The sequence below is a fragment of the Pelecanus crispus genome, chromosome 11 (assembly GCF_030463565.1).
Source record: "Pelecanus crispus isolate bPelCri1 chromosome 11, bPelCri1.pri, whole genome shotgun sequence".
NCBI lineage: Eukaryota > Metazoa > Chordata > Aves > Pelecaniformes > Pelecanidae > Pelecanus > Pelecanus crispus.
This window is the reverse complement of record NC_134653.1, coordinates 18,776,557-18,789,609: the sequence shown is the minus strand read 5'-3', so window position 1 is coordinate 18,789,609 and position 13,053 is coordinate 18,776,557. Positions and strand designations below refer to the sequence as shown.

General features: G+C 42.0%; 1 protein-coding gene across 2 annotated transcripts in view; it reads right to left on the bottom strand.

Moving 5' to 3' along the window:
- SEC14L5 (SEC14 like lipid binding 5) overlaps nucleotides 1-12,640 on the bottom strand; it is a 37,078-nt gene extending 24,438 nt beyond the window's left edge. The window contains exon 1 of one of the 2 annotated variants that reach the window (XM_075718733.1): nucleotides 12,569-12,640. In XM_075718733.1, the coding sequence (XP_075574848.1) occupies nucleotides 12,569-12,631 (63 nt within the window). In that variant the 5' untranslated portion in view covers nucleotides 12,632-12,640. The remainder of the gene's footprint in view (nucleotides 1-12,568) is intronic. The other variant, XM_075718732.1, reaches the window with a different exon arrangement.
- Between the last annotated feature and the right edge of the window lie 413 nt (nucleotides 12,641-13,053).

Sequence of the window (13,053 nt, the reverse complement as noted above, 5' to 3'; positions counted from 1 at the left end):
AATTCGTCTTGTGCTCCCAGCATCCTCTTATCAAAATCAGTATCTATACACAACAGTACCTTTTTGCTCCAACAGAGAAACTGAGGGAAATCAAAGACAGAGAAATTTTTTTTTTCAAGCCATTGCCAGAACTAGCTGTTATTTTCACCTCCTCTATGATTCTGCAGAGTGTGAGGTGAACAACAGAATATCCCAGGGAAATGAAAGGCATGGAGTACTTAGTATTAGCTTGTTTTAATACTTCAGCTGCTAATCTGCCTGCATTTGTTCTTTCATCTCCTTGCTGCAGTAAGTGCACTGACTAGTATATAGGAACTACAATTTGTCTCTCCCTTCTCTGCCCCTTGTTCCCCAGAAGGAATAACAGCAGTATTGTGCCACTACTTTCTCTTACATGCATACTCACAATATTGCTTTAAGACAACCACCTTGATGACCAAGTCTTGAACAGGGTCAAATATATATACAAAAAGAATGGCTCCACAAAGCCACTCCCCCCCACCTTCTTCTAAACCCCACTGGGATTAACATGGACAGGCAGAACCAGATAACACTTTGTGTGCCTCCTGCAAACCCTCCAGCCCAAGCAAGCTAACACGTCAGGATGAATCCTGGCCTGGGCTCCTCTCTAGTGTGATCAGTCTCCAGTATTGACTTCACAGCAGATCAGACTGAATAAAATACCAAAGGAGTTGCATAGCAGCAGGAGCTATCTAGGCAAGCTGGAGAACTGCAGACACCTGATTTACCAAGCAAACTATCTCAACAACCCAGTTTACATTAGTTATGTCCTTAAAGGTTCAGATTAACATGCTCTCTTTGTACCCAAAACAACCATTTCACAAGGGCTAGTGGTTCAGCCCCACCAGTGTCCTTCCCTATATCAAGCTGTTTTTTTCCCAGATTTCTTGCAACAGAATTGCTGCAAAAAACAGTGCAATGTTGTTTTTTTGTAGTGGACTGTATACATAATGTGACCAACGTACAAACGTCATTTAAATCTTTGCAGTTATCTCCCTCAGACTGAAATTACATATTAAGTTTCACAAGAGAGCTGGGTAAAGACAGAGGGGTTTGGGATCTGTTCGAATCTCTCTCAGATATTTTGCTTGGAAATATAACTAATTGGTTTTGGGTGCATCCAAAGTGTTAAAAAAATCATTTAGATACAGATGATAGCCTGTTGGAATTAAAAAATTCAAAAAAATTGAAAATAAATGAAAAAATTTACAAGTGAAACAATTTCTAGATAAAATAATTTAAAACATACAGGAAAGTCATAACAGATACTCAAGGTTTCAAGTAGTGTCACATCATCCTTTCACACTGAAGGGAAGACGAGGGAAATTTGTGCAAGCCTGAAGTACGTGTGTTTGTGTGAATGTGCCACTGGCGTGACCTGCCCCACTATCCCAGAGCGCCTGAGCAAATGTGCTGTGGCAACACATGTGGCCAGTCAGCCACAGGGAGTGCCATAGCATGGGGTGCTGGAAAGCAGGGGCTCTCCAGCCTTACAGCATAAACCCAGATTAGCAGTAGCACAGACAAGGCTCTTCCAAACTGCTTACACAGTGACTCTGCATCTCAGTCCCAGACCTCTTAGTGCCACAGGAGCTGACAAATGATTAATCACACTGAGGAAAGATTCATCAACAGTGATACAGCTGACTATGAAATCAGTAGAGAGTGCTTTGACCAAGGTTCTGCCCTGCAGTCTCCTGGGAGATGCATCTCAGTGGTTTTACCTATGCTGGCCAAAAAGTTCATGGGACCAACAGTGTGACAGACGAAAATACGTTGTGAAAAGAGAGTCTCTGAGGACAATGCAACAAAGCCACACTTAAGTGTCCTAAATTGTTGTTCAAATATACAATAACCAGTACAAAAAAATACATCTGTGAAGAGATTGCCCTGAAGGTCAGCCAGATGCCAAACAAGAACCAGTTATACAGGAATATAAGTGTCAAAACCAAACAAATGACATTCTAAAGCCTCACAACCACAGAGAAAAGTGGAAGTTACCCACCTCTACAAGCCCTCTATTTCACCTGCTTAACCCCTTCCCCTCCAGAGCACAGAGGTCCTCTCAGAGTCCTTCACCTTCCTAGTACCAAAGTGTTACACCTATTGACAGTGCAAGTGTGTTCTTGCTCCCCCTTCCAATTTAATCTCCTGTAGACTGACAATAGCTGTATCACTGCCATTTCCTATACGATCCAGGGAGCATGGCCAGAGGGCAGGATCTTTTATAACAGCTGCTCCTGTTTCTCTTCTGCAGGTTTCAACATCCTTTTCTAGGAAGTAACCTTGAAATCAATTACACAACAGAGGCCTTAGGAATCCAAAACAACAGGGACATCCAAGCACTGAATGACTGTATGAAACAAAACATCTCAAAAACTGAAGTCTCCTGCACATGTTGAGGCTCCTGACAATTTCTTCCAGCCCAGCGTCTGCTGGGTCCTGAGTGGTTCCAATGTGCTCCAACAAGAGGCAGCTTTTGTTAGATGGTCTTGTTTCACACCTTAATATCCTAGAGGGAATATTATCCTCTCAGTCTTGGAGCTGCAAACTGACTCCCAGGGTAGCAGTTCTGGCTTTCTCCCCACACCAGTCTCCTAAGAGATGTGATTCTTCAAGCTTCTCACTAATACACAGCAAATGGGCAAACTGGTTTGGATTTTCCCTATCAGCATGCAGATTCTTTAGCAAAGTAAATATACAGAGCTTGGGTGCTAAATGCTGCTGTCCATGAAGCCATGCAGAAACATACCGAGCTATTTTGGAACAGCAGTTGGCAGGAAAACATTAATCTTCTACTTGATAAGTGATGCTCTGAAGTGGCTGCATGGCCATCATGTCTTTAGGGTTTGGGGTTTCTTTGTTTGTTTGTTTTTTTAAATGGTAGGGCTTCCTTAGTGACAGCATAATGGAGATCTGCTGTTCCAGATTCAAGCAAGAGCACAGGAATGGAAAAAACTATGGACTGACTCCTGTATGATGTCAAGATGAACTTGAGACTGCTCTTAGTGAGTGTAAAAGCTCAGCTGTTGGGGAAAATCATATTGTATAGAATACATGAAGGAACTAAACTGTTATTCATGTGATGTAGACAGAAACTGTTATAGTCAATATTATATGAGTACATTACAAGGATAGGTCTTCATCCTTGTGCTAAGAGCTAAAACACTTCAACCTTTCATGATCAAACACAGACTTTAAATCTGCATTAATTAATGAGATTCCTCAAGGTCATGTTACAGCCACGTGCAGTTTTCCAGAATAAAGGAAGAAAACACACATCTACATTCAGATGAACAGGAAATGAGGAGGAGATACGATATCAATTTTTGAGCTAAAGATGTCCAGATCATCATCCCTTTTCAAAGGGATGATGAGAAGCAAGATAAGACCCCTCATCACTTAAGTAGGAAGTGGATGCATTTGGACTAGCTTTTGAGCAGCTCTAATGATACATAAGTATCTCTCTCCAGATTCAGGTGTTTTCAGATTATGGCCTTCTAGGAAAATGTAATAATTTCATCTTGCAGTCCCTCCTAATACTTAGTCTAACTACTGAAGGGAACCACAGGGTCTGCATACATATTCAGACACAATAATCCATTTGCTTTGTAATCACTAGAACAGGTACCTGCTTCTTGCTAGCCATAGAAGTGCAAAATAAAATAGACATGGAACAATTGGGAGTGGTAAGGGACCAAATGGATATTTGGGGTGCAAAAACGCACTGAAGTCAGGGAAAAGGGAACTTTGTTTTAAGGAGGTGCAGAGCATCTGCAGAGTAGCAGAAAAAGTCTTTGGGGCCTGAGAAAACACTTTTGCTGGAAAGAAGAAAGATTTGCCAGTGAGAAGTCCACTGGACCACAGTACCCAGGCTGCAAACATTGACCAAGTGTTATCTCTCCCTGGACTACAGCCAATAATTTGCCTCATTTCTTCAGATTTTGGTGAAAGAACCAATTCAGGGAGAAGCAGCTGTCTATTATAATACAGGCACAACTGAGTGACACAGCAAACCTACTAAAACCAGGACATGCCCTGCAGCTGCACAAAGCTAACTTAGGAAACTCCCAACGTGCCTGAACTCCTGTCTGAGAAGAAACAATACCCCATTCAAGCTATTCTGCTATAGCATTCTCCTCTGCTTACCAGCAAGCAGAAACTTGGTGATGGAGCAGTTCAAGTCACAAACAGCACAACGCATTGGCCTTTACAAATAGCTATGGAAGCGATGCCTTATCCAAGAACCACTGCTAGCTGGTTGGACACATTTGCCATAGCCCATTGTGGAATGAGACAGATACACCAAAATAAGAAGGCAAGGAAGCAGACATCTTGGGTGACTAACACCTTAAAGAGCAAAAAACAGCAATCAAGTGTCACATCACACACCTACTGCTCAGTGAATCACCCCAAAAATCAAGAAGGCTGGCTTACAAAGTAATGCCTAGTTGGAAGGACAATCTGTCATTGCCAGAAGCTGCTGTGAGAATTTATACAAGTTGGCCGTAATTCATGGTCAAACTTGGAACAGGTCACTGTGCTTAGCAGTTTAAAAAAAAAAAATCCATGCTGGTTGAGATGAAACAGTTGATGGTTCTGAATTTTCTCACCTCTTTTAGTCCCTGCTCAAGATCTTATTTGCCTTCTGCACCTACACATACAGTAGAAGAGAGAAGGGTCTTTTAGTCGCTACTGGAATACAAGATAATGGCGATACCTCCAGCTATGTTGTGTCTCCTTGTGCTATTCTGCAGTGCCATTGAACTATAGCTTACTTTAGAGCTCATCCATTCCAGCACTAGACTGCACTGATCAGATTAAGCTTGAGACATGACTCATCCTTCAAGGAAATAAACCTCCGTGTTGCAACTAGAGAAGATGATTAAAGAAAAAAGGGACTATCCTGTACAGACTCTTTGAATGATCGAATTACTGTAAATCTCCTCTCCAATCCACACATAGTGCCAGCACCACCTGCTCCTAAACCATTCTTGTCAAGCTAATGGAGTCTTCACAGCAGCAATGCAAAGCTATCAAAGAAGATACTTGTATGATCCCCACAAGGCACACTAAGCAGGCCAGATGTGCAGATGTTGCCAGCAGTTCTCCAGAACTCTAAATGAATAAGCAGTTCTTCCACCCGCTTCCAGCGGCTACGGTAAACAGCACTCACCAAACATTTTCTACTCGCTTGAGGGGAAACATCCCACACCATAATCTCAAGAGAAGTGTCAGCTCTTTGCTCAGCCTAACTAACTATTGCTCACTATCAACCTGTTTTTAATACCAGGAGGAGGTGGTGGCAGGGCACAGGGACTGAACACATGAATACAGCTGTGAAGAATCATCCCAGCTGACACAGAGATCATTACTTTCAGACTTTTGTTGCCAAATGCTTCTCAGCAGTAAGATGATGGGATATTTATAGCCTATCTTGACAGCATGGTTTCAAACCATCAAGTCACACTGAAGCATCATGTCTTGAGTCAACACTAGATCCTCTGTAAGAGCATAAAATGTTAACCCAATAGCTTCTGATAATCACAACAAACTTACCTTCGAAACATGGCAAAAAGAAGGGACAAGGGAAGCTGCTGCCTTTAAAATACCTAGCACAGACCATGGCTGCAGACATACCATCCACATCCAAAGATGATTTCTCTGCACTCAAGAGGCAAATTCTATAGACCTAAAAATCCTGCCAAAGAGAATAGGTTCTGTTTTGTAGAAAAGTACCCATTTTTTAACAACTGCTCAGATTATTATTGGGACATTTCATGTTATATGTGATATGGATTAAACTAACTATTTTAAAGCATTGATTCTCTCTCAATCTCTAGAGTACTGTTAACCAGAAATACCATTTCAGATCGCATCTGAAAACTGCGTCCTTATCTATGTCACAGCAGCTCCAAAGGAGCTTTTGAGCACTGGGCATACAGGCTACACACTGCAAAGCTCTACTGCATGTCATCTGCAGCTATCCAAGGACACAGTGGGTAGCAGACCACTGCAGGAACCTCTTCTCTGGTACTCCTGCAGATGCTGCACTTAGAGCTCCACTCCAATCTCTTCAGCTGCTCTGCACAGCCCTCTGATCAGCTGCACTGTCACTGCTGCTTCAGAGAGATTCCAGCTGCCAGAAACCCCTCTGCTCTCCCTGCAGCAAGAGCTCTTCTGGTTCCAGAGTTCAGCTTGGAAGTGGAGGTTATGAACCAGCATCAAATATTTTAGTTAAGATTCTACTTTTCTTTATTTAAAACCAGCCTGTGATGATACCAGAACAATGACAACAGCTTCGAGCTCCAGATGGGGATATTCTGGTCTGTAATTACAATTAAGTATATAGGAATGCCCAAAAATGTATTATTCTGTGGTGTATCTCTGCTGTAGGCACTGTAAGATATTGCACTGTAGTTGACCTAGACAGCCAATCTGCACATCTTATGTAGCAAGACAGCAGCAGCCTTTCTGAGTCCTGGATGGGCTGTGAACACACACATTGAACTTGTCACTCTAAACAAACCCACAGAACTAATGTGATCCTTGCTAGACATCAGTCTCCTTGTACATTATACTGCTTTTACACACCATTTTATCTCTTACCCCCCACCCACCCCACCCCCCATTTTATCTGTTACCAATGTGTACTGGAAGCTGTTTGGGCCACACCATGGTGCCTATGCAGCAAAAGAGGGCTCAGAGGTTCTGTTGCAAAAGCATCACCGCATCAGTCAGTGAAATATTGAATCCTTTAAGACACCACAGCATTAGAGAGGAGAGCATGCATGATATAGCAGGATTTAAGCAGTCTCTTTATAGACTCAATGTGCTAAATGCAACAGGAAGTCATTAAATAAAGCTACGTAAAGATCTAACATCTTTAACACAATACATGTTGATGCTGAAAAGGCACCAACAAAAACCATGTTGAAAAGGTGTATGGAAAGCAATTCTAGCTGCCAGGACCTGAACTTCAGTATTCAGAGTTTCTTTTCCTGCAGCTAAACCCAACAGTTAAATAGCAAAGAGCTGCTTTCAATTAGACTGCATATACAAGCTCCCCAACAGCACTGGCACAAAAGAATGTTGGACAATTGTGAAATAAGCGATGCACTTTGATTTTAGTCATACTGGATGTTTGACTCTTGCACATAGCTATGGGCCAGATCCTCAACTGCTGTAAATGAGCAAAACTTCAGTGGCTGCAAAGCAGCTTTGCCAGTGTGCAAACAGCCAGTGTAGTCAAGGCCAATCTGCTGGTGGATTATTCAGGGGCAAGAGTGAGGACCCCTGCCAAATACAGTGACTATCATCAAGGCTGCTTCAGCAGGGTCAGGCATGTGAGAAAGACATCTCACACAGGGACCACGGATGTTTGCTTTTGATGGGCTACGACCCTGTGTTACAGGATGAGAGAGTAAAGATGATGGAGAAGGAATACTTTCTGCTGCTTACTCCATGTGAAGTAATTTCTGACTCTAAACAAACCTGCAACATTTGTAGCCTGAACTAAGTCTGCCACCCAGCTTGTTAGTGCCCGCAACACTCAAACCATACTGAGAAGAAACAGAAACACACCCCATTAATTTTCTACTTTATCTTACCTGAAAAATAAAGAACTCCAGATCAACTAAATGCAAAGAGCACTGAATTGCCACTAGAACTAGAAAAAAAAAGAGTCATAGAGCTGCTTGGAAGTACAGGTGGCAGGCCAGGACCTCAGATGACCAAGCTTTCACTTGCAGACACAGGCAGGGAAATCATGAGCTGCCATGGAACAGATCTATTAGAGAGTCTGAGTGATGCCATAGGTAAGAAATGCATGTATACCACACATGCACCCAAAGAACAACTGCCCCCATCCCAAAGTAATGTTGCACATAGCAGAAGCATGCTAGACTGAAGACTACCACTCAACCAGTGTAGTGAGAAACATGTGCCACTGCTGTCCATGCATGTGTTTTCAAGAGATAGGGCTCTCAGCTGCTCATACACGTGTCAACACATGCCATGGGCAGCACCAAGAAACAAGGCCAAGCAGAAAGAAGCACTGACTCACATCACGCACATGGGAGGCTCAAGAGCAGTTTGGTCTTAAGCACAGAGTGTAACTGGTATGTGCAATGAGAGCTGATGCTACTGCAAACTTCCAAATGCCTGATCTTTGTTCTGTCTTTTCAAAACCATGACATATTTTTAAATAACAGTAGTAAACCACTCAAAGGCTGTAAACATAAAGCTAATATGCTGTATTCAGTAAGCTTAAATGTCAAGTTACATATATACGTATTTTCACATATACATACAGCTTTTTAGCTTTTAACTAAACACAGCCTTTAACCTACCAGTGTTGAGTTTTGCAGAGCTTTCATTTCATAGAAAAGATAGAATCTCAGATAGCAAAGTGATAAAGGTTTGATTTGGTTCAAGGCGTAAAAACTGCAAGCAGAACATTCCCCTTTTCAGGATCTACATCCTTTACCATTCCCTTGGCACCAGGCTGTGCAGAAAGACCCCTTGCTTGCAGGAGAAACCATAAATTGCTATTAGTAGCAATAAGAGTTGAATGTGAAGTGCATTGTAAATTTGGCAAGACGACCAAACAATTGACAGAAGTGCCATCATGAAGTTTCTCATCTACACCTATATTGCAACAACTCAAACTATACATCAAGTACAGAAGACCATGTAAGAGTCCCTGGCGGGGGGTGGTGGCGGTGGTATTTCAGTTCTGTAGCATTAGGAAATATCCTAAGTGAAATTAGTGTATACTGTAAAGTATGCAAAAATGGCATATGTTAAATCCAAGTGTGAAGCTGAGTGCACTACTAAAATTAATGGGAACGAGACTTCCCACTACTTTCAAAGCTAAAACTATCTCATCTAATCTAATAATTCACCGGCAATAAATAGTATTAAAAATGCTGCCTCTCAACTGTTTCTGTACAATTATGCATTTTGGACTTGCTCACCCAAATCACATTCTCATCTCCACATGTCAGAGAGGGCTCACAACAATTTATATCATCCAGAGTAAGTTATCACTCATGAGCTATGTGGCAGAAACACCTCTCCTTCTGGATTTTTCCCCTTTCTAACATTTTAGTAAAAAACTTTTAGCTTTAAAACTACAGCTACTACACAAAGAAAAAAGTTTAGACTTGAATTTTCTTAGCTGTAAAATAAAATGAGACACATGGAGTCTCAGACCTGCTGATCTAATTGAAGAAAAGATGAGATCAAGCCCAGAGAGGCATGGACAACCCATTTGAGGGAACAGGTCCCTTTAAAAGGGGAAACAAAACAAAAAGAGAGATAGAATGGAAAGGAAAAACATTACAAGAGAGCAAAGCATAACAAACATCAAGGTTCTTTTCAAGTATAAGGGATAAAGGTGCAAGGCACTGGTTGTAATTTGAAGAGCATAACATTTGTGATCCTTTAATGCAAGTGCAGATTAAGAACAAAGCAGGTGAAAATGACTACTGTGAATTTGGACAGGTGTGGAAAGAGCATCCTTTGTTAAATCTTTTTAGAAGGAATGACTCTTCTAGCAAGAAAAAGAAAAAATTCAAAAATCCTGAATAACCAGAAGAGATTTGGTAAGCTGATTCCTTTTTACAGCTTCAGATGCACAGGACCGGCAAAGACAGCAAGAAGGGGAACATGGTCCTCCTTCCAAGGACTTAGAAGATATGTCAAATCTACTACCTACAAATGCCAGAATGCAAGCTGCAGAAATATTAGTAAGCAGCAGACTGTAAATCCATAGACAATTATCCAGAGACATACAATAACAAAGGTATTAACAGCAAAAGCACCGGCTCATCTGTCAAGCAGATCCCTGTGGTGTCTAGGGAATGAGCTGCACACACATGCACTCTGTATGAGTCCAAGGAAGATAAACTGTGTTCCTGATGGTAGGGCTTAAAAAAAGGCATGGGAAACACTATGTGTTTGAACAAGGCCAGGAAGCAATGAATCATTTGCCTCATTTGGCTATGACAACCCTATTTCTCAGACCCTCATATCTCAATGAAGCACACACACTGTTTTCTATAGTGGGGTCCAAATGTCCGAGGTTCTAGGGGAAAAATATTTTTCCTAACAAACACTACTTACCTTATGACATAGCCTGAACAGACCACAGTAAGTATGATCCTCCCCATTACACAGATGAAGAATCAAGCACAAGTGTATCAGGCTGAAGGGTGCAGAGACCCATAAAATAAGGAGGTATCTTGGTCACCTACGACCTCTGCTTTCCTACCATTACCACAGCATGAGACCTCAGCACTCCAAAGGTTCATACAAAGCATTTGAGGGGAAAAAAATGAAATAAGTTGTGTTCCCAGTGCTGAGGAAGCTGCTGTCAGATTTATGTTGAAGCAGATTAACAGCAATGCCACGTGCTGAGGAGCAAAACAGCTTCACTGTACGCCCACTCTCCCTGCAAAACTTCCAGCAATTGACAGCTAGCACCTGACAGCTCTGCAAAATCTGCACTGCCTCCACACAAATGGAAGACTCCATCTGAACATATCAAATGTGATAACAAAGCTTGCACCCAACTCAGCCTGCATGGACTGCCACTAGATTGAAACACTACTTTATAATGCCAGCCTTCATAATAAAGCAGATCCTGCTGTGAACACATGATTTTTCACAGGACATTAGAGTGGGACTAAGGGGTCTATATTCAGCTCCCTGCTCCATTGCACAGTCCTTTGGGTGACCCTGGACAAGTAACTTGATCTTCGTAAGAAAGAGTACTAATAACTTCACTAAGGCAATGGGAATTTGCTGAACACCTAAAGGATGACATTTACAATCCCAGCCCTGAAATCCCAGGAAACTGTAAGTTCTGTCATGCTGAAAAGCTGAAAGCAAATAAAACTAAACCACTTGAAAAATAAACCCATCAAACCCTGGCCTCTAGGCATTCTGCTAACAAGCTTACAAAGGATTTGTCTAGAGGCTGCCTTCCTCTGTCAGCAGCCAATCTATTGATGGGCATCTGGTGTTAGGTTTATCTGGCTAATACATACAACAGGAATGTGGAGAGGCATGCATAGAGCAAAGGCTACCAGTATCTTCATAACAAGTACTGGTGTCTTATTCTAACACAGGATGCACTGGGAGAGCAAAGAACATGGCCAGGATAGTTTCACTACCACAAACATCAGCCCCAGACTGGTTGGGGCACTTCTACAGCATGTTACTGGCTTAGCTGTTAACAGACACAGCAAACTTGGATAAAACTGGAAAGAGAAAAAGGGGGGGAATTGGCAGGGGGGAGCTCAACTGTCAAAAAGAAAGTGTTTATTTTGATAATTAGCATCAAAGTGAATGGCACCTGCTCTCAGCTGAGGACTGCTGCTATCTTCGGGGTTCATTATTCCCATTTAGGGACAAACAAAGAATCTCTCCCCCAATTTTAATGGTGGAAATAGAAGACTGGAGACTGTTTTGGATAAAACAAATCTTATGGCACTTATTTCCCAGGAACCCAGAAGAGGCAACATTGTCAAGAGGAATGCAGTGTATTACATCAAGCTCTCCCTTCCATTCGTGGGAATGATTTCAGCTACCTGAAATGGCTATAGCTTTCCACCTTTATTCTTAATCCCTAATAGACAAAAAAAAAAATGGTGTGCTTATTCAGCAGGGAAGAGAGACAACAAAGAAAGCAGCAGACTAAAAGCAGCAAATACTGTCTCAGGAATCCCTAGAGTAGACTGAAATGCCCAACAGATCACAAAAAGTCTTGCAAGAGTCTATAAGCAAGCATCTCAAATGCCCAAATGCTCAGTGCGGCCCTTGAAATGCAAACAGGAAACCTTTCAGAAGGATATTTGACTCACACCTTGAACAGCAGTGACAAAGTCCAGAATATCACAAACATCTTTAAACTCTACCTAAGCTGCCATGGTCACATTAGCTTTCTGCATCACCAGCAAATGAACTTCAATTACAGCCCTCAAGTCCCTTGTGGAAATCACAAAATTTGGAGCGAGGTCTCCAAACATTTCAATCACAGGGCAAACAGGGAAGAACAATATGGAAGAATTTTTCAAGACTTCTAGCTTTTAACCGAATCAAAACACTTGGTATGATTTAGAATCAAGTTCTGGATACATACCTCCTACAACATGGATTGGGATCATGTCTAGAGAGATTCTAAAATGAATGGCATTTGGTGATAAGGTAAAGATGGTGTCTGGCAACAAACTGACCCTGCCTACCTGAATGTCACAATTTTTCTTTCCTTGTGAAAGAGTAATTACAGAAGGTTGGGTTTTGTTGGGTTTTTTTCCCCTCTAATGACTAAACCGCCTCTCAAAATACTGAGATTGATTCTTATTTTTCATGGAAAATTGAAGAAAGGACAAAAAGATGAGAGCTAAACCACTGTTCCTGCAATGTACCCATAAGGTTGCCACGAAGACATGCTAGCCAAAAAGACAGTCCCCCACCTCCCACTGGCCTGAGGTTGCAGCCCTTAGCAGCTGGAGAAGTAAAAGTGCTGATTATTACTCACCGCCATGACGAGCTCAAAAGGATATTTGTAGACTCGAACTGGGGACTGGTATTTCTGCACCATTTTTACTACACATCTACAATAGAAAGAAATTGGAAAATTTTAGATCCCTTACACCGAACACCACAATACATCTAGCAATTTTCACAAACAGACCTTACTAGAAGCCTTAACTCTTACACATGGAGTGGAGGAGACATATTAGGTAGAATATCTTGCCCAGCATTGCTTAGCAAGTCAGTGGCAGAGACAGAACAAAAGGCAGGTCTCTGCAGTCCCAGCCCAGTGCTGTGTCCAGCACATGGTAGCATCCTTTGCTACTTCCCAACACTACTGCAGTAAATTCAACTTAAGGCTCCAACAAAACTCACAATAATTAAAACACAAAACAGAGGTATAAAGCCAGAATCAATTGCACCCTGGAGAAGGAGCCTGTCTTGGGAGCCTTGCAAAGCTTAAATGGCGATTCTTCCCCCCATCCCCCT